At 62.8% G+C, this 20,169-nt stretch overlaps 1 protein-coding gene across 1 annotated transcript in view; it reads right to left on the bottom strand.

The window, feature by feature from the left end:
* Nucleotides 1-20,169, bottom strand: part of ZC3H3 (zinc finger CCCH-type containing 3) — an 86,356-nt gene that overhangs the window by 40,738 nt on the left and 25,449 nt on the right. Inside the window, exon 4 of the mRNA XM_041769286.1 lies at nucleotides 10,128-10,281. Within this exon, the coding sequence (XP_041625220.1) occupies nucleotides 10,128-10,281 (154 nt within the window). The remainder of the gene's footprint in view (nucleotides 1-10,127; nucleotides 10,282-20,169) is intronic.

Here is a 20,169-nt window from a genome sequence, read left to right as displayed (position 1 = left end):
CCCCTCGCTGCCCTCCATCATTACACGGAGCCATCCCAGAGGTGTCCACACAGGCGGGGACAGGGACCGAAGGTGTGAACAGACTCCGGACCCAGAGGGACTAGCTGGCCTGTTGCTAGGGTCCCGAGGGCCTGATGCCAGAGGGGCTCTGGGAGAGGCTTCAATGTGCCACCTGACACTGGGCAGGTGTGTTTGACTGTGAACACAGACCGCAGGGAGGCAGCAGGGCCCCTCTCGGCCAGTATAGCAGCCAGATCCTGGCACTCAGGGGTCTCTCCTCACTCCACAGGGTCCTGCATCCCAGGCCCAGCTCTGCCAGCTCTGCCAGGTAGGCTGGGTGCTACCACCTGGAAAAGGTCCCTATCTTCCGGATGAGGTTCCAGTGACAGCAGGTGTCTCTGACCGTGTCCTGGCCTCGGCACCCATCGGGACCGACGGGGCCACGGCGAGGTTGGTCCTCCTCCCTTCCCTTCCACTGAGGGGGTGAGGGGTCAGGGCCTCGTGTTCCCACCAAGCCCTGGCCCCTCCCCACACTCTGCCAAGGAGCACGGGCAGGTGTTCGGGCCTCAGGAGGACCCGCTCAGCCCTGCTGCCACGGGGCTGCTGACAGCTGAAAGGCCCGTTTGCTTCAAACAGACACAGAAATAAATAAATAAGGCAGACGCGCTTTGAACCGACTTCCAAATTAAGAGTTGCATCCTTGCTGTCAGGCCCCCGCCAGCAGTTTCTGTGGCACCTCCCGAGCAGAAACGCACCTCAGCCCATTTATTAGAATGATGAAGGCAAAGGGACCTACAATTGCACTCCTTCCTTAATGAGCAGCCGAAGGGATCGGTAAGCATAATTTCAGAGGCCAGTAATATTTTATATAATCGCCGAGTGGTTTAAATTGAAAACCCCCAACTGAATCAATATTTACTGCATTGAAACGAAATGAATAGTAATAAGTCACTAAGCTCCCTGTCCTGTTTCATAAAATAAAAAATTATAAAAATGAGCACAGGCGCAGGGAGGCCATCACATTAACTTTTACAGCACTTGGGGAGCCGTAACCGCCTGTTCTCATAAAATAAAATTCTAAAAAACCTGCCGGAGGAGACCTGCTTCAGCACTGCACGGGGAAGCGGGCGGGGCCCGGGTCACCCCCACGGGCTCTCTCCCAGGACCTGCCCAGGGCCCAGCAGCTCGGAGGCCCAGAGCCTCGGCACCAAGTCAGCGCCCGCGCTCTCTGCCACCCCCAGGCCCAACTTCCTGCTCTCACCTCTTCACCTAGCGAGGGGACAGGACAGGTGCTGGCCGATGGGTGCTCCCCACGTCCAGAGGAAAAGCTGTTCTCTGGCCAGGCCAGGGCCCCAGGCCAGCGAGGGACATGAGTGAGTGAAGGCGGAGGATGGGTCCAGCTGCTGTGCCCTGTCAGAAAGCCCCAAACAGGAGCCTGAACCCCCCCGGACAGGACCACAGTGGCCTAGAAAGGCCAGGCTTTCCCTCAGGAGCTCCAGGTTCGGCCCCCGAGTGTGTGCTCCACCCCACAGGCAGTCAGGGAAACGAAGACGAAATCACGACGAGGTGCCGCCACAGGCAAAGTGTGAAAATCAGAGAAACCAGAACACCAAGCGCCGTGATGGGGACAGAGGGGCATCTCTGCTCTGGGAAGTCAGACACGCACCTCTGGTGTCCCCGCACCCCCCCTCCTGGGGACGCACCATGGAGAGGATGCTGGTCTCCAGGGGCCGGGCAGGAACAGTGAGCTGCCGTCTTCCACGGTGATCCAAAGTGGAATAACTCATGCGTCCATCGAGGAGAGAGCTAATAAACGTGTGTGGGCAAACCACGGAAGCCACTCGGCAATAAAAAGTGAAGTGCTGGCGCGGGGGGGGGGGGGGGGGGCAGCTGCACGCATGTGACGCCCCAGATCAAGCCCAACAAATCCTCAGGGCAGACCCTCAGCACGGACATGCTGGCTATGGGCTGGCAACGGGGCGAGCATGAGGACACTCGGCAACAGAACGTCTCAACCACGACCGAGGCTGAGCCACACACTCGGATCCAGCATGTCACTAGATGTAAACGAATGTGGGGCTCCAGCAAGTGCACACGCCAAGGGTGAGGGACCAGGTGTCCCCCGACGGGGAGGAGCCACACCCCCGCAGGAAGGAAGCAGCAGCGCAGAACCGGAACCGACGGTATCAGCGAGCACGCCAGCTCTGCAATCCAGAGAGAGCCGCGTGTGCAAAGACTGCCTCAAGGGTGCCTGGAAGCAGAGATGCACAGCCCCAACCAGGACCCCCCCGCATGCACCCCCCGTCACCCCAGGGCCACGAGAGCCTCGGCTGTGGGGGACACGGTGGAGCCAAGAGCCGGGTTCTGCAGGCAGTGGGCTAGTTCCAAGCTAAGGACAGAGAGTTCCAGGTGAGCCTGGAAGCCACAGGGAGCCACGTGCAAAGGACCCAGGCCACCCAAAGGGGCTTCCACAGGCCGGGGGCGGCCCAAAGTGAGGATCCAGATGAATCACAGTAACAGACTACAGGCTGTAGGATAAAATAAAACAGAAACCCCTGAACTCCACGCTGCCAGAAATAAGTCAAGGAATGTACAATGTGGTGGGGGATGAGGGACAGTGGATCCTGGCAGGTGAGGGTCGGAAATCATGAAGGGTCTAGAAGGTGCGGGGGCAGCCAAGCGAGGAAGAGCGCCCCGCGCAGGGTGGACAGGCCTCTCCGGCCAGACGCCAGGCCCGCAGGCCGCAGGGAGGGGCCGTCCGCGCTCCCACGGCAGCCCTGCTACCGGCCGACTGAGTCTCCTGGCGCGCAGGCCTCCTGGCCATGGACGCTGCACGAAGCGCCTGGCCCCCATTCTCCAAAACTCAGGGGCGGCAAAGTCGGAGCAAGGCTGAGGGCCGGCTCCAGGCTCCCGGCCTCCGAACAGACGCAGAGCCCAGAGGCCAAGGGGGCGCACAGCCAGCTCCGCCTCCAGGCAGCACTCCCTGGTCTCCCTGGGGGACCACACGCAGCGGCCGGTCAGGGGGCACCGAGTCTCCAATTTCCACACAAATGGTTGTACAGGAATAGATGGGGAGAAAATGATACAGCACAGAGGCAAAGTACAAGCAGCCAGAGAACTCAGGCGAAGAATACAGTTTTTTGAACTTTCCCATAAGTACAAAAGGGTATCGGGATGAACTTAAAGGCAAGACACCCCACGACCGTCTGCCAGGCCGGCCAGGGACAGATGTAGTATCGTGGTCTGCAAGGTCCTGCGTGGCCGGACGCCCTGCGGAGGAAGCTGGGCCAGGGTCACTCACCACCTGCCCAGCACTGCCGAGCCAAGGCTCCCCAATGGGCTCCGGGGTATCGCGCATCGCCCAGGCTAGTCCAGCCTCTGCACTTGAGCCTGCTCACCCCACCCCTCCGGCTTTGCGCTGTGCATGCCATTTCCTCTGCCAGGAGACCCCGCCATGCGCGGCCACCTCCCCATTCACCAGCGCCAGGCCTGGGCGAGATCCACAGCTAGAGAGGCCCGGCTGGACACAGCTCCCAGGCCTGCTGCCCGGGGACAGGTGAGCAGCTGCCTCCTCGGGGTCTGTCCCCTCCTGGGCCACAGCTTCCACACAGGCATCCTCCACACACCTTAAGCTGTGGCCAGAGAAGGGAAAGGGCAGGTAGGAGCCACTAGTGCCACCACCTGGGGGCCTCCCCGTCCTGCCAGGGACTGACCTGCACTTCAACAGCCCAGAACAGGGAGAGATGGCTCAAGGACCACCCAGTGAAGAGCCACGACCACACTACCCCCGAATTCGAGCCAGGGTCAAAGGCCATCTCCCACAGCATGCAGAGCCTAGAAGTCCCCATTAGTGTGTTCAGGAGCCCCCTGCACTGAGTGTCACTGTGTCATCAGAGCTCATGACCTGGATGTCAACAACCAAACTGCATGGTCCACACCAGATGGGTGGCTCCCCTCTTTCCCTACTGCCCTCGGAGGGGACACGGAGGTAAGCCACAGGGGCCGGGGGGCTAGTGTGGCTCAGGTCACCCCGCCAGCCCCGGCCCCAGGCACCCCCCGTGGCCCCTGGCAGTAGGTCCTCACCTCACACAGGTCTGGCCATCCCAGTCAGTTCTAGAAACCCCAAGTGTGGATGGTGATGCCCCCACCCAGTCCTCCGTGGCTGGAGAGGGTCAGGGGCCCGTGGGCTCTCTGGTCCCCACCGAGCAGAAGAGTGGGCAGCAGGCTTTCCCCAGGGCCCACAGGACAGGCCGTTCCTGAGGGTCGTCCACACAGGCACATACCACCACCGACTCCAGCAAGGAAAGCCCCGTGGGGGGCAGAGAGCAGTCCCCGCAGCGCACATTGGGCATTCCTCCCGACCGCTCTCGCCCTACGGAGATAGCGCCCTCTCTTCCACGGGCATACCCAGGCAGATGGAGCCCCACATGCATCCAAGCCAGGCCTTCCCTGTGTCTGACAGAAAACCAGGACGGCCCGACTGCCTGCCGCACGGAGTAGGCCGGCGCCGGAGTGGGTCTCCCACACCCAGACCCCAGCACCCGTGTGGAAGCAGCCAGACAGCTCTCTCAGCTCGAAGTGGACACGTCTGTCAGAACCAATTCAAGGGGATCCCTGGGTGGCTCAGCGGTTTGGCGCCTGCCTTTGGCCCAGGGTGCAATCCTGGAGTCCTGGGATCGAGTCCCGTGTCGGGCTCCCTGCATGGAGCCTGCTTCTCCCTCTGGCTGTGTCTCCTGCCTCTCTCTCTCTCTCTATCATGAATAAACACGAATAAATAAGTAAGTAAGTAAGTAAGTAAGTAAGTAAGTAAATAAATAAATAAATAAATAAATAAAATCTACTTCATTAAAAAAAAAAAAAAAGAACCAATTCAAAATCCTGCTGCAGGGATCCCTGGGTGGCGCAGCGGTTTGGCGCCTGCCTTTGGCCCAGGGCACGATCCTGGAGACCCGGGATCGAATCCCATGTCAGGCTCCCGGTGCATGGAGCCTGCTTCTCCCTCTGCCTGTGTCTCTGCCTCTCTCTCTCTCTGTGACTATCATAAATAAATAAAAATTAAAAAACAAAAACAAAAACAAAACAAAATCCTGCTGCATTGGCCATGCCGCTCAGCACGCTCATGGGCAGCGGGAGCCATGCCTGGCCTGGCACGCTTCTCAGGCTGTTGGTAAAGGCTGCGCCCGGCAGAGTCATCATGGGGCAGCTGGGGGCCTCGATGTAGCCGGGCACCGTGAATGACTTCCTGGGCTCCGCATCAGAGGGAAGGCAGGGTGCAGGCGGGCACCCCCAGGAACATGCAGGCAGGTCAAGATCAAGGTTGGCCACTGCCCTGGGCCTAAACAGCAGTTACAGCCTGGGAAGGGGTTTGCCGGGAGGAAAGGCTGCAGCCCCTTGATGCACCCCCCCCCACCCCTGCCAGCCCAGCAGCAGGGCTCCAGGCCCCAACTTCAATACCACCTCTAAGTGGCCCCTGCCCTCTGAGCAAGACATTCCAGGCTCCTTCCCCAGGCCCCCTTGGAAGGCCCTGGAAACATGGCCACACAGACCACACCTGCCCCACCCCGAGAGCGGCCTTCTCTGGGCATCCCTGAGCACCCATACAGCCTGGGTAGATTTCAGCACTTCCCAGCACTGAGCACCCCATGGACGTACATGCTTCACTCATCTGCTTGCCTCCTGCTGGGAGGAGAGCACTGTGGGCAGAGTGGGCACCTGGCACAGGTGGGGAAGCCCTGCCGCCTAGCACCAGGCGCTCTCTAGCCCTGTAACAGGTCCCGACCTGGGCTGAGCAAGAGGGGCCCACGTGCACACCGCCAAGCGGGGCCCTCACCAGGCACAGAGCAGGGCCTGGGGTGCTGGCCATGAAATGCAGGGACCTTCCTGGGCAGGCTCACCCAGAGCTCCTCTCACTGCCATAGGTCAGGAGGCTGTGGGAGCCCCAGTTCCACTAGCCTGGTCAGGGCAGGTCTGGGGAGGAGCAGGCATTCCCCAGATGGACCAAATGTGCCCTCCAAAGTCCTCCTGGAACCTTAACCGCAGAGGCATGGTGTCTGGAGGTGGGCCTTTGAGAAGTGTTCAGGGTTTGACGGTCAACAGGACGAGGCCCCCACAATGGTACTGGTGCCCTTACAAAAGGAGGAGAGACACCCGAGGACTGTGTGCGCCGAGGGAGGACACGGCGAGAAGGCTCCGTGCAGCCTGGACAGGAGCCCGCCGTGCCAGCACCCTGACCTCACGGGTCCAGCTCCAGAACAGAGACAACACACGTCCGCTGCTTAGGTGGGCCAGGCTTCGGAGCTGTGCCATGACACCCCGAGAGCTGGGGCAGGCAGACAGGGGTGCTGAGGGGAGCACAGAGGACCCCACGGCCACCCTCAAGGGGATGCGGCCCATCCTCAGGCTGAATTCCTCTTTAATGAGATGTCACCACGGAGAAGCATTTCAGAGCCTTCAAAATCGCAGCCCAAACCTCGTCAAACCACCCGGAGATTACTTAAGATTTACCGCACAGACACAAAAATAAAATAAAATAAAGCACAGCAGCCCTGCGCGCAGCAGCCCCTGTGACAGCACCATTTGTAGTCGGGACAGAGCGGCCTCCAGACTCATCTGCTTAAGCACAGCAGCTCCTGTGTACTCCGCGCTTTCACGTCAAATGAATTTGGAAAGAGAAAAAAAGTGACAGGCAGTTTAGGGATATAAGTCACATTTCAGCTTCAGTTCAGATTAATGAACTTGCTGGAAACCGCCGAGGGCACAGGCAAATCCACAAATCTGAGAACAAAAACATTAAATCCTGGCTCAGTGTGAGCCTCAGCCCTCCGGTGCGCTTGTGGGACCCTCTGCGGCCCCCCAGGGCTGTGCTGGGCGGCAGTGGTACGGGATCCCAGGGGCCCAGCCCAGCCCCCTGGGGGTCCCAAACCGATCCAGCCCACAGCCTCTGAGGCCAGCAAGCGCTGGCCCTGCATCCAGGTGGCCCGAGGCCAGGAGCCTGCTGGCCAGGGGGTGGTAGTTGGTACCACAGACAACCCCCCCCACACACACACAGTTAAGTGTCCTTCCCAGGAGGAGCTTGCCGCCTCCAGTCATTCTAATGCCAGGTCCCTTGTGGCGCAGGATCGAGTGTGGCAAGCCCCCCACCACAATGAGAGGTGTCATCCCTCAGAACAGGGAGGGCAGGGGCTTGCCAAGGCCACTGGCCATTAGCTGTAGGGCCCTGCTCAGCACGCCTGGCTCCTCCGGGCTGAGAGCCTTGTCCCCTGGCCTTCCTGCCTGCCCAGGCCACAGCGCGGGCTACTCACCAGTGCTCCCCAGGCTCCCCAGGGATGCAGCAGCTCCACGCACAAACAGCTTCCTCTCTGCAGTGAGTGTGTGCGGGAGGGTGGGATCCAGGGCCACCCCATGGCAGCGGGGGCACTCCTGGCCACTGGGTCACCTGCCTTACTTCCCACCTGTGTGTACCAGCCCCCAACACTGCCGACTGAAACTTCTAGGACTGTTGGGGTTTGCCTGCTGCTCCCCCTATGGGTGTTCCCCTCTGGGGTGGGTGCAGATCAGGAGGCCCAAGGAGAGCTCAGGGCCCCTGGGCTCAGGCTGGTTACCTGGCAGGAAGTCCTGCTTTCTCACCACTGCGGCCCTGATCCCTGGCGCCTGGGCCCAGCCACCAGCCCAATCCCTCCTTCTGCCCAGGGAAAAGCTAAAGAGCCTGCAGATGCACGGCGCAGAGATCAAGGCCACATCCAAGGCCAGTCAGCCAGAGCCTCCCTGAGGCCCGCTGACCACACACAGGCAGCCAACAGCTCTGATGGAGCTGAAGGTGGCAGGGAGGTGGGCACCAGACTGGCTGTTGGGCCCGGAGACAGGCCCTTTCTGCTGCCTCGACAAGCCAGGCCCAGGTGTATGCAGCCAACAGTGAGGCCAGGCAGCTGGCAGGTGGCCACTCCTGACGGTCCAGGTGACCTTGGGCAAAGGAAGCCTGGCCCACGGGCAGACACATTTCCCAGGACCCAAGCCACTCAGCCCTCAGCACCCACCACTGCAGGCCCACCAAGCCCAAGGCCTAGCTCCCCAAGAATCCAGGGCTCTGTGCTCAGGATATGTCCTGGATGCCTGCGGCAAAATGGTCAGGGCAGACAGAGACCCCAGTGAGAAAAGCCTCCACATGTGGCCTGTTACCGTGCAGCCATCCTGAGGGTGAACTCAGCCACACAGGCATGCCCGGGGAGGGCTCTAAGGCCAGGGCACCTGGGGACCTGCCCTGAGCCGCAGCCACCATGCACAAGCCGGGACTACAGGACGTGAGCCGTCTGGCACCCAGCATGGCCTGGGAGAGGCGGGCCTCTGGGCTCTGCATAGAGCCATCCTGGGCAGGGACCCCCTAGCTGCTCCCACCCAGCAGAGAGACAATTGGGCCCCCGGGCCGGGCCACCCAGGCAACCACAGCCCTCCCTGTGAGGCAGCTGGCCGGCCCCATCTCCGCTAGGATGAGGAACTTGTGAGGAGCAGTGGCCATGCGGGGATGGCCTGTCCATTCTCAGCCTTGCCTATAGCACCCACAGCATCAGGCTGCCTCCCCTCACAGCCCACCCATCTACCTGACCCATACCTGCCCACGTGGCTCTCTCAGTTCCCACCTGCTCCTCACCTCTGAAACTGAGAAGGCATATTCCCTATCCTGCCGCCCCCTGGGCTGTTCTCCACCTTATGGGCTTGACATTCTGACTGGTTACAAGGTGGCTACTGTTTAGGGGGCGCCCTCAGCACCCCTCTTCCCCAGGAGCCCTCACCCCACAAGGCCTGGCACCCGTTTCTGCTCGGTGGCCCCTGCAGGCCCAGCATGCTCAGAACTGGCCCAGCTGAACCCAAACCCGGGGGCTCCTTGGCACTCAGAGACAAAAGCTAACCCCAGCCCCTGCCACATGCCCAGGGAGAGGCAGGCCGGGCCAGGGCTGGATGCAGGCTGGAATGCGGACTGCAGGAGGGGAGGCAGGAGCAAGAATCAATAAATCTGAACCTCATTCACGATGATCTGGGGCTCTTATTAAGTAAATTAATTTAAGTTAATTTAGCTCGATCATGACTCCCGATCACAGTGATTTAGTGAGGGGGAAATTGCATTAGGAAAGGCCATGCTCACTAGATAGGAGAACGGAAGAAAATTAGACCCACTTAGCACTGTGAATTAATATGGAAATAGCAGGTGTAAATTTAACCTTATCGAGAGAGTGAAAATTATCTTCATAAATTTGTAGAAATAGCCCCCAAGATACTTATAAATCTATTTAAAACAAAAATATTACAAAAAGTGCAGTAAAATTAATTTAAAATATACTTCCAGCTATTGCCTCCAGAAAAATCGGCAGCAGGGCCAAGTTTAGTGCAGCCTCGTGGTAAGGGAGGAGGGCAGTGGATGCTGCCGCCTGCCTGCGAGGGCTGGTCGCCCAGTACACCTGCCAGGGGCGGGAAGGAGGCACTTGCTTTCATGGCCCCGAGCCTGGCAGCCGCTGTAGGCAGGGGGCTCATGGTAGGCTAGCATCTGCCCAGGCCTCCAGGTGGTCCAGCCCCTGGGAGTACAACGATCCCTTGCCCCACAGCCTCCAGCCGAAGTTACATGCCCTAGAGCGCCCACTGCAGCCAGGTGGAAGCCTACGGGATGCAGGAGCTCCCCCAGGAAGGAGGGGGTACAGGACAGAGGGCGAGGGTCTTCCCACCTACCCGCCAGAGCTGTCACCCCTCCCCCACCTCATCAAAGGAAGGGGCCACACCTCATGCTGGGTCTCTCCTGAGGCCCCAGGGCTGAGCAGGCTCATGAGTGAGACCCCCAACTTCTGCCCCCAGTGCTCCTTGTCCCAGCTAGCCCTCTGACTTCTGGGCCTGGGGCACCCAGAAAAGAAGGGGGAACTGCCCCCACCCTGCAAGCTGCCAGCATGGAGCACCTGTGTGGGGGCAGCACAGAGAGGGCCTCAGCCTCATCTCCTGCCTCCAATAATCAGTATGTCAATGCAAAGGCGGGACCATGGCCTCCAGAGGGCTGCTCAGGGCCCAGACTCTGACCGCAAGTCCCTCCCTGTAGGACGCCCAGGCACAGCTCCTGGCGTGGCCGCAATGCCTGGACGAGGGCCTCCTACCTGGACAGGGAGAGCCGCCGTGCCCGCCAGGAGGGCAGGGCCAGAGGAAACTGGGGGGCGTTGAGAGGAGACACTGGGGTCTTCTTAACGATGCGGTAGCGGGTCTTGATCACTTTGCTGGTGGGAGGGGTCCGCAGGGTGTGCAGGCTGGATGCTGAAGAGAAAACCCACACAGAGGGGATCAGTGGAGGTCAGCAGCTCCCACTCCCGCCCCACAGCACACACGTGGCCCCAGGGCACCCAGTGGCCCAGGGCTGCAGGAGAGCTGGGCCTAGGCCTGGAGCCCTGAGATGCAAGACATCAGGGACACGCAGTGACTCGGGCAGGGAAACGGGCCGCCCAGTCTCCCGGAAACAGCCGACGAGGGCAGCATCCCGGGCTGGTGCCCCTCAGCAGGCGGGACCTAAGCGCCCAGCCTCAGGGCTGGCCCCACTGCCCAGAGCTTCCAGCGAGCAGCAAGGAGGGGACCGCGGGCAGGCCCGGGGGGCCAGGGGTGCAGAGTGCTCACCTCCCTCCCCGGGCACCGCCCGCCACATGCTCACGCGGATTTATGTATTTAATCACCAGTTTTCATAACATCTTGCGGGGTGATGAACGCCACAGCTTTTCTTCTTGCTGAATGTTTCATGCAATTAACAGGGATCTGTTTTGCCCCAGTTCCCCTCCGCCTGATCGCCGGCAATTTCTCCAGAGCTTCGAGGGATGGACCTAATTGCCCGGCTCCCGTAATATACAGCTCTAACTGCCCAGATAATTAAAGCGAACGCGGCGCGGCCGCGGGCGCCGAAGCCTCCCCTGACCCACGCTCGGCCGGCAGCCTCCCAGGAAGCTCCCCTCTCGGGCAGGCGCTCCTCCGTCCAACCTGCCTGCGCGGCAACCGGGAGCTGGGCTAGGGCCCCGGCAGCGCGTGCTTGCCTGCGGCTCCCGGTCCCAGAGACCCGCACCAGGAGCTGACCCGGACATCACGCCGGGCGGCACGGCCAGGCAGCCAGGTGGCAGGAAGGGAGCCAGGCGAGGCCCCCAGCACAAGGCACGTGGTGCATCAGCACCAGAGTGGGCCCCTGACCCTTCGGATGAGCCCGCCCGGAGTGTAGGATGGCCCAGGAGAGGGAGCAGGGCAGGAGCAGGGCAGGAGCAGGGCAGGACCAGGGCAGGCACACGGCGGCACCAGACCCACAGACCCCATGCTAACTGCCCAGTGCCAGGCACTCCACTCCCGTGACAGCACAGACCTGAGATCTCCGTGACCTCTACCTGCCCCCCAGGACCCCAAGGATGCACCCTCCCAGCACCCACAAACTGGTCCAGACTGGGGTCCTCCCTGTTACCTGCCCACAGGGAGGAGCTGTTACAGGTCTATGGACAGCATCTAAAAATCATCTTCCACAGCCCTAGACCCAAGACACCTCTTGCCCACCACCAGGCCCCCGAATCAGCACCTTGGCCCACAAACCTCCTCTCCAGGCTTGCCCAGCCCCCCAGAACTCAGTGTACCGTGGGGGACGCCTCCTGGCCTGAAGCAAGGACAAGCCTACCCCATGGGCACCACTGCACCCACAGAGCCAGTAACTAACTGGCTGGTAAGTGGCACTGTGCTTCCTTGTGCAGATGCCAAAAGAGCCCCTCCTCCAGGTGTCCCCCCACCCTCTGCCAGGGCTCCCGTCCACCCACGAGGCAAGGCCAGGACACGGCGAGGTTCAGAGCCCTCCCAAGTGCCCCCAGACCAGAGCACCTACCCCTGCTGCCAGACCAAGGGGGATGTGTAGGCCCCTCACACCCGTCAGGGGGTCAACATGGGGCCTCGTGGCCCAAAGAGTGCTAGGGCAGGACACGGCTCTGGTCACCGACGTGCGGCAGGGACCCACAGCCACAGGCCACCAACGGGGTCACGACACGTGCAGGTTGAGACCGGACCAGACACCCCCGCACAGGACAGGCCCCCTCCCCCACTTCTCTCTGGCTCTCCCTGTCTCCCCTTCATTCTCCCTCCCTCCACAAGCAGCAGCTCTGGGGAGTCAGGGAGAAAAAAGAAACTCAGCAAAAGCAAAGGGCGCCATGGCGTCACCAGGGACACCTGGTCTTGCTGAGCAACCAAAGTGAGCAGATCGTTCACTCTGGGCACCCCACACACACTTGGGACGCAGGGGAGAGCCCAGCATGCAGTGGGCATCGGTAGACAAATGTTTGCTGAATTGAATTTTCAAGGTCTTACAAGCAAAGATAGACCAAAGAAAATCAATAATACCTCGTTCCAACTAAGAGATTCCTTAGGTCGTCCCAGACCCTAGCTACCCCCACCGCCTCCGACCACCGCGACCTCCCAGCTCTGCAGCCCCTGCACCTGAACAGCACCCCTGCCTGTAGCCCATGGCCCCTGCTCAAGGGCTGCCCCCACCCACCAGAGCCACACAGCCCTGGCTCTGCAGCCGGATCCCTGCTTGGGGGCACTGGGCCTCACCAGCCTCTTCCCCTTCCTCCTAAGCACACTCTGCTCCCCTCTTTGGAACGCACCACACTGCCACCTCCTCCAGGAAGCCCCCGGCCCCCATGCCCAAAGGCTCGGGCTCTGCGCTCAGGGTGACGGGCAGCACGATCTGTAACACGCCCCTGCACACTGCAGGCCTGTCCTCAAGTCAGGTTTTCACTAATCAGTGTCCGATAACCATAGTTTCTAGGAGAAGACAAAGGGACAGAGCGGACCTTCTCTTAAGAGGCCAATGGGTGTCAGTGCCCTCAGGGCGGCATCAGTTAGGCCCGCACCCCACCCCCCAGCAGCCAGCACCCTGCCCCCTGCAGGCCACTCCTGGTCAGGCGGTGTGGACACAGACAGCGGAAGGGCTCGTGACAGTGTCCGCGGACAGAGCTGCCCGGGGCGTCTGTGCACAGGGCACAGAGATGGGCCACGGGGATCACAACGCTGGGGTACAGGGAGCAAAGGCAGAGTGGCCAGTGCGGGCAGGCCGAGAGGCCCCGAGGCCCCGAGGCCACGGCACGGCGCCCGGGAAGGCCGGCCCAGCAGCAGCCTGCCGTTCCTCCCGGCTGGCGGAGGGTTTGTGTAGATAATCATGTTATTTAGATAGGATGTGGGTTTAATTCCCTTCATTACAGACTCCCAGGGTTGTAATTTTTTTTCTCCGCATGATGTATTCCCTGTGGCACATTTCACTCAAATCAAACCCTCCGCGCCTTTATTGCCAACGAGGCCCGGGCGCCGCGTTATCAGGCCCACACACACAGCCCTCTCCGCCCTGCCGTGCAGAGGTCACTTCTAATGACTAATCGATCTCATTAGCTTTCCTAATTAAAAACTTTACTACCGCAATGGAAGACAAACTACAAAAAAACTGCTGGCATCATATTTGAGTGGGATATGAGCCCATCTATCAGCAGAGCCCGCACGCCCGCAGCAGGCCCAGGGCCTGGCCCCCGACGTTCCCATGCCCGGGGGCCCTGCGCAGGGGGGGCGGGGGGGCGGGAGACGCCACCACCAGGGGCCCTCCTGGGCTCCAGGCACAGGTGCTGCAGGCATAGGCAGGCGTGCTGCCAGGGACGGGGGCCACCGAGGCCCAGAGAGCCGGGGACCCGTCCGGGGTGGAGCACAGGGCACGGCCCTCTGTGAGCCTGCTGCGGAAGCCCGGAGCACGCCAGCCCCTGGCCTGCACCTCCCAGGGCCGCCGGGCACGGGGTGGATGGCAGAGAAGGGAGGGCTGGGGGCCATCCAGGCTCGTCTGCCGCAAACCCCAGGCCCAGCTCCCCAGCTCCCCAGACAAGCCACCCAGATGGCACAGCCCATCAGACGGAGGTCACGGCTCGCTCTCTCTGATGTAGTGCAGCGCAGGAGTTGAGATGGAGTTCAGATTTTTATGGAACTTCAAAGGGCAATAACTAGGTAGAAAATGAGTTGCTAATTTCACAATTGTTTAATGAATAAGAAGAAGATGAAGGCTTTGTGCTAAGACCTGCCTGAAGACGGGACCAGCAGGGGCGGCTGCGTCCGAAACAGGCCTGGCAAAGCCAGGGCCACGAGAGTGTTCCCTGCAGGCCCCAGCTGTCCATGTGTGCTCCCCCGGGACCCCGTGTCCCAGGCCCCATACCCCGTAGCCCCCTGTCCCCCAGCCTCTGGGCTTGCCTAGCAATGGGCCATGGATGGGGACACTGGAGCCTCCAGAAACAGGCCAGCTGAACAACAGGCTGAGGGCACCCAAAGAAGGCAGCGGCTCAGTCCACAGCTGGGTTTCCCGCCCCCTGTTCCAGAAGCCTCTTCCCTGAGCCTCCAGGGGCTAGGCAGCATGAGGAGGCAGCTGGGGTGCTACGGGTAGAGGCACAACCCAAGGGCACGCTGCCTCCAGCCCTTCCTCTCAGCCAGGGGATGTGCTGAGTGACCAGCACCTGAGCACAGAATTCACCAGAATCAGCCACACAAGACACCTGTGCCAATGGCGCAGGACTGAATGGAGCCTGAACACAGACGATCCAATGTGCCTGGAAACCAAGCTATGCTCCTGAAGGAGGGGCCCCAGACCCCTGTCCCCCTGGGCCACTGCAGCATGATGGGGGAGAGACCCCCTGGCTGAGGGTGGGGAGCCAGGCTGTTGGGGGGCCGTGCGTGGAGGCCCTCTCCCGGGCCCAGCTCCCCAGCGCACACTGGCTGAGATCCCCGCCCTGTGCAAACTGCCAGCTGTGCTTCCCACCAACGGCGACGCTGACACCTCGGCACCTCCGAAGTGCCCACACCCCTCACTGGCTGAAGACTGTTCTAAAATGCCGTGTCGTGGCTCAGCATTTCAGAAGCCACGCTGACTTCCGCTCTTCTCCCCCAGAAACCACTCCCCACTCCCAGTCGGCTCAGGTCACAGCTGGCCTGTGGTCAAGCCGTCGGCAGATAGTGCCCCCACCTGCTGCCCTCAGGCCGCCCACAGCCCTTCACTGGGATGGGCGTGGGGTCCCTACCTGACCGGGGCCTGTGGGTGCCAATTACAAGCAACTAACACACCCCCAAACTCGCCCTTCCGTGGTCTGAAAGGTCTTTTCTTCCATGGCAGTCTTTGATGAGGTGCCAACTTCGGCCCGGCCCAGGATCTGGCCCTGGTGTCCTCGACCCTGGCATAAGGCAGATGAGAGGGGACACTGCAGGCAAGGTGTCGGGCCATGGGAACCAGCCCGCTCCCCTCCTTGGCAAAGATGTGGGACAGCACCGGGCAGGGGTGCTGTTGGTGCACCCCAGAGAGAGGGCAGGAGGCCATGGTGAGTGCCTGGGGACCCGTAAGCTGGTGGGGTAGGGGCACACCCACAGATCCCTCCCCTGCAAGGCCTCTTCCCTGGGCACTGTCCCTGAGCTCCCACAGCCTTCAGGGTGGGCCCTGCACACGATCCTGTTCTCCAGTGACAGCAAGACTCTCAGATCCTAAGAGGCTGCTTACAGTTGTGACTATACTGGATGGTGATGCAAAGAGGGGCACACCACGGCGGGACCCACGGGAAGCACCTCCCGGCAGGGACATCACCAGCTCAGAAGGAGCAGAATTAGCCTGAGTGGGCCCAAAGGGAGGGGACAGTGTGGCCACAGGCCCCAGACAATGAGAAGCAGGGCACAGCTCTAGGCAGGCAATGCTCTGGCTTCTCCCAGCAGAATTGGGGAGGTGGACTAGGGGGCTACAGGAAGCCTGGGGAGGAGCTAGCTGGCACAGGGTCTCGGCGTGCCCCACACTCCCTTCAGGTTGGCAAAAGGCTCGCACCTGCGACCAGGGCCTCGCCGTGCTCCCAGACTCTGCAGGACCCCAGGGACAGTGACAGGGGCGGACTTGGGGCCAAGCTGGGCCAAGCAGGACAGGTGGGTCCAGACAGTGGGAAGGCAGCAAGGAGTCCACAAAACCTGAGCTGGGGAAGGGTCCCCAGAGAGCCAATGGGAGGACTGAACGCAGGCAGACTGCTGGCACCCGGCTCGAGATGAGTCACGTGGCCCTCCAGGCCCTAACCTTCCCACCCTGACAGGACCGCCAGCCCCTCGAGGGGCAGGCAGGCCCAGGGAGGCACAGGCCAGCCCAGAGCCCCCCAGTCTGTGCAGCAGGAGGTGCCATCGGGCTCTCGCTCCCCCTGGCCGCGGCTAGGCGGCCCGAGGGACACAAGGCCGTGTGCCAGAGCACGTGCAGGATCCCGGGGGAGGGGCTGTGCCAGCAGCTTCTCCCCAACAACGCTCCCCTGCACTCTTGGGGACACGGCCACAGACACCAAGCAGAAGAACAAGCACACACTCTGGAAAAGCCTTCAACAGGTAGTGCTATCCCCACATCTGAAACCCTGCCATGCATCCGAGCTGTCCGCAGAGCCTTGAGCCTGGCGGGACGCCCGTGCCCACTGCCAGGGCCACAGCCCACGTCGGCAGGACGTTCTCTCCACTGGGGTGGGCAGGCGCTGCCAGCAGGAGCCCAGATGCCTGCACCTCCCGGCCGAGGGCCAGGAGCCAGAGCACCCCCTGGAAGGCACGGCAGCCCGCGCAGCCACAGCGGGTGAGGCCTGGCCCGGGGGAGGGCTGGGAGCGGGCCCCACACCCTATTCCATCTCAGAGCAGTGAGGTGCGCCTGCCCTCTCCAGACATGGCCCCTCCACCAGGGCGTTTCTGAAAACCAACCTCATCTGAGCTGTCCCCTTGGTGACCCTCATGGTCCTGGACACGGTGACAGCCGGGCTGCACTGGGAGGGGCGGGCAGGCCCCAGAGGCCACCAGGAAAGACTCCATGGATGCGTGCCACTTACAGGAGGCGGAAGAAAGAACCTGTGGTGACAGGCTCTGGTCCTCAGGCGGCGGGGAGGGGTTCCCAGCAGCACCCTCCCACTCCGCGGCCCCCCGGAGGCTCAGACCGGCTCCTCTCGGGAAGAGCTGCCAAGGGACAGCTGGCCTGGAGGCTGCCCCAGCAACGCTGCGCCCCGCTCCCCGACCGCGGCTGCGCCACGGCGCCCACCCTGTTGCCCACGACCGCACCTGGGACGGCGTTTCCCGCTCACAGCCTGGCACCCAGTGCCCCGCAGACAAGCGGGGGCTTTCACACCCCGGTCCCCGGCCCTTCTGCTCCACGCTTAGCCAGGAGGGGTGCGTCCGGTGGAGGGCTGGGGCTCCCAGCGTGCCCTGTGTGCACGCTGCTGGAGCTGGGCAGCCGGATCGGGGTCCAGCCCTGGGCCCTGGGGAGGACGCCCACAGCCCGGCTTCCACTGACGCTGCTGAGGCGAGGGCTCAGCTACACCACCCGCCCCCTGGCTCGGGCCGAGCCACAGGCTTCCGCCAGACACCGAGGGACACCCTGGCCATCCGTCCCCACTGGGCTGGACCGCCCCCTCCCTCCCTGGCCCCTGGCCCTATCGCAGGGCAAAGATCCAGCAAAGGGCCCCGGGCAACTGGGGGCCCGCTCCACCCCAGGACGCCTGCGGGGCTCCCCTTGCAGGTTGTGCCACACGCACAACCCCAGCCCGGGTCCCGCCACACAGTCATGGATACCACAGCGCAGGCAGGCTCCGGCGGCCAGAGGAGAGGAAGGAGCTCCGCTGCGTCACACCCGAGGCCCAGCCCCTCGGGCCTGTTGCCTCTTCAGCCCGCTGGGCAGCCCACCTTCTAGAACAAAGACAAACAGCCCGTGCCCACACACGGCTCTCTGCCTGGCCTGGCCTGGGCCCACCCGGCCCCGGATGTGTGGCCCGCTCCCGAGGAAGACGTGTGCTAAGGAGGCCAAGCACGCAGAGCAACTCCCGAGGGAAGCTCCCTGGAGGACTTAGCTGGGCGGGCAGCAGCCAGGGAAGGCGTCCGGCCCTGAGGGTCCAAGCCTTGTCCGGGTCCCCAGGAGGCCAGTGGACAGGTGACAGCAGCACCCATGCCAGCCCCAGCACACATCTCTCTGCCCCAGAGCTGAGATGCACCAGCACCCCCAGGGCACGGGGGACATGGGGACGGCACCCACCCGGGAGCACGTTGAAGGCCTTCTCTGTCCCCGCAGGGGTCCCGGCCTACACACGGTCCTTTAGTGTACTCCCCACCTTGCCTGGGCCCAATGTCCAAGAGCAGCCTACGTCGGGTTTAGTTCTCTCTAGTGATGATCTCGGCCTGACTGAGCCAGGAGTTCAGGGCACTGAGCACAGGGAGTAGGACGCCTGCGTGCACAGCTTGCGAGAGCCGTCCGCGGCGCTCTCAGTGCTGCCCGGGGCCTACCGGGTGGTGCCTGGGCCTCCCGCCCCCCAGGCCCGTGTGCACGCTGCTGTCATGGGGCAAGAAGCACGGAGGCTCCTCCACCTGTCCTGGTCAGCACCCCTGACCTCTTCCATCATCCCCGTCCCTCTGTCAGGCCAGGGGCAGCCGGCTCAGCCATGGTGCCTGCCACAGCACCCCACAAACGCACCCCCCTTGCCCGGACTCGGGGGTGCTCAGGGAACCTCCTCTGCCCGCCTCCCCACCGCAGCAGCTCAGAGAGCGCCCCCAGGCCCGCCCAGCACCCGCGCGGCACGCTGCTCCCAGAGCTGGCGCTGCCTCCCTGCCGCCTTCACCGCAGTCAGCGAGGGTCGCTGCACAGCCCGCAGGGCGCAGCGAGGGGACGCGGGAGATTAGTGCTGATGAGCACCACTTCCCACCCATCAAGCGTGAAGCCAGCTGCCTGCAGGTGGCCACACAGCCGGGAGGCGACGGGGACCCCATCGCGGCCTGTGCGGAAGCAGGGGGACGTACTTTCCACAGAGGCTCAGGCCCGGCCCTCCAGGCCCCTCTGCTGTTGGCAGGGGCTCCCTAGGCAGGGTTGGCCGTGGCACAGCCTCGTCAGAGGGGGGAGCCTCCGTCCCCTTGCCCCGCCACAGGAACACACGATGCCCAGAGCACGGCAGGGCAGAGCGATGGGGCACGTCGGCCCCTCGGGCACAGATGCAGGAAGCGGCGCGGGCTGGGTCAGGGCGGCTCCAGGCCACGGGGCCTTTGCCCAGGGTCCCACAGGAAGGAGAGAACAGGGCCCGACTCCTACGGACCCCAGCCAGGCACCAGCCGCCGGCAGGCACACGTCTCCACCCCTCGAAGACCTCCACCTGCCCTCTCTCACGTGCGCCGTTCGCCTGGCAGGCCCGGCGTCCACCTGGCCCTGGGTGGCCCCAGCTCGCCCCACAGGTGCAGGGAGCACACGGGTGACAGGGCCTGGCCCCCACACGTGCGAACACCGCCGCAACATAACAAAGCCCCCGCCTTGTCAACAGTTATTCATGTGCTCGCGGGGGCCCGTCCGTTTCTCCAAATGAGGCGTGACAGCAGCCACGCAGAGGCCCCGCCCCGCGCTCTCCCGGCAGGAGCTGCCAGGCGCGGAGCTCTAACAAGCCTCAGTAGCGGGATGGCTGGAATCACAAGTATGAATTTTTATGAGTCTAATAAATCACTCCACTTTTCCTGTGTGTGATGGTTCCCAGCACTTGGAATGCTGGAAAAGCCCGGCTGCAAGGGGACAGTCCGGGCCCTGTCCCAGCGGCAGCCACAGGCAAGGGGACGGAACAGCTGGAGACCCTCCCAGGCACGCAGAATGGCCCCTGCTCTGCACCCCGAGGACAGGGGAGGCCCAGACTCCCACGGGCTCCTCGGCAGGCTCTGCCTCCCCCCTGCTCAGAGGCCGGCCCACGGAGACGCGCTGCCAGGACCCCTCGGGCAGCGCGCCCCAGCCCGAGCAGCACGGGGTGGCATCAGGAGGCCGTGCGGACCCCAGCACGCACACCTCTGGGTCGAACCTGCGGAAGGGGCTCTGACGGGCAGCAGGCGGCCCGGCCCTGGCGGTGTCCCACCTGTACCCCGCGGCCTGCGGGGGCCTGACCTGCGTCTGCAGCACTGTCGCCTCCGAGCCGAGGCCCGGCCGCTGACAAACAGTTACCGATTATCAAATCACAGAGGCAGCCCGATAGGCCGTACGTCACCGAGCAGCCGGCGGCACCGCAGCCTGAGAGCCCGGACAGCTCGCTGATGACAAACCACTGCTGTCAGCCGCCTGTCCCCCAGCGGGCCGCACTCGCTGTTGTCCCACACTACCTGGTGTTTAAT

The sequence above is a fragment of the Vulpes lagopus genome, chromosome 9 (genome assembly GCF_018345385.1).
Source record: "Vulpes lagopus strain Blue_001 chromosome 9, ASM1834538v1, whole genome shotgun sequence".
NCBI lineage: Eukaryota > Metazoa > Chordata > Mammalia > Carnivora > Canidae > Vulpes > Vulpes lagopus.
Note: the sequence above shows the minus strand (reverse complement) of the source record. Positions and strands in the feature narration are given on the sequence as shown.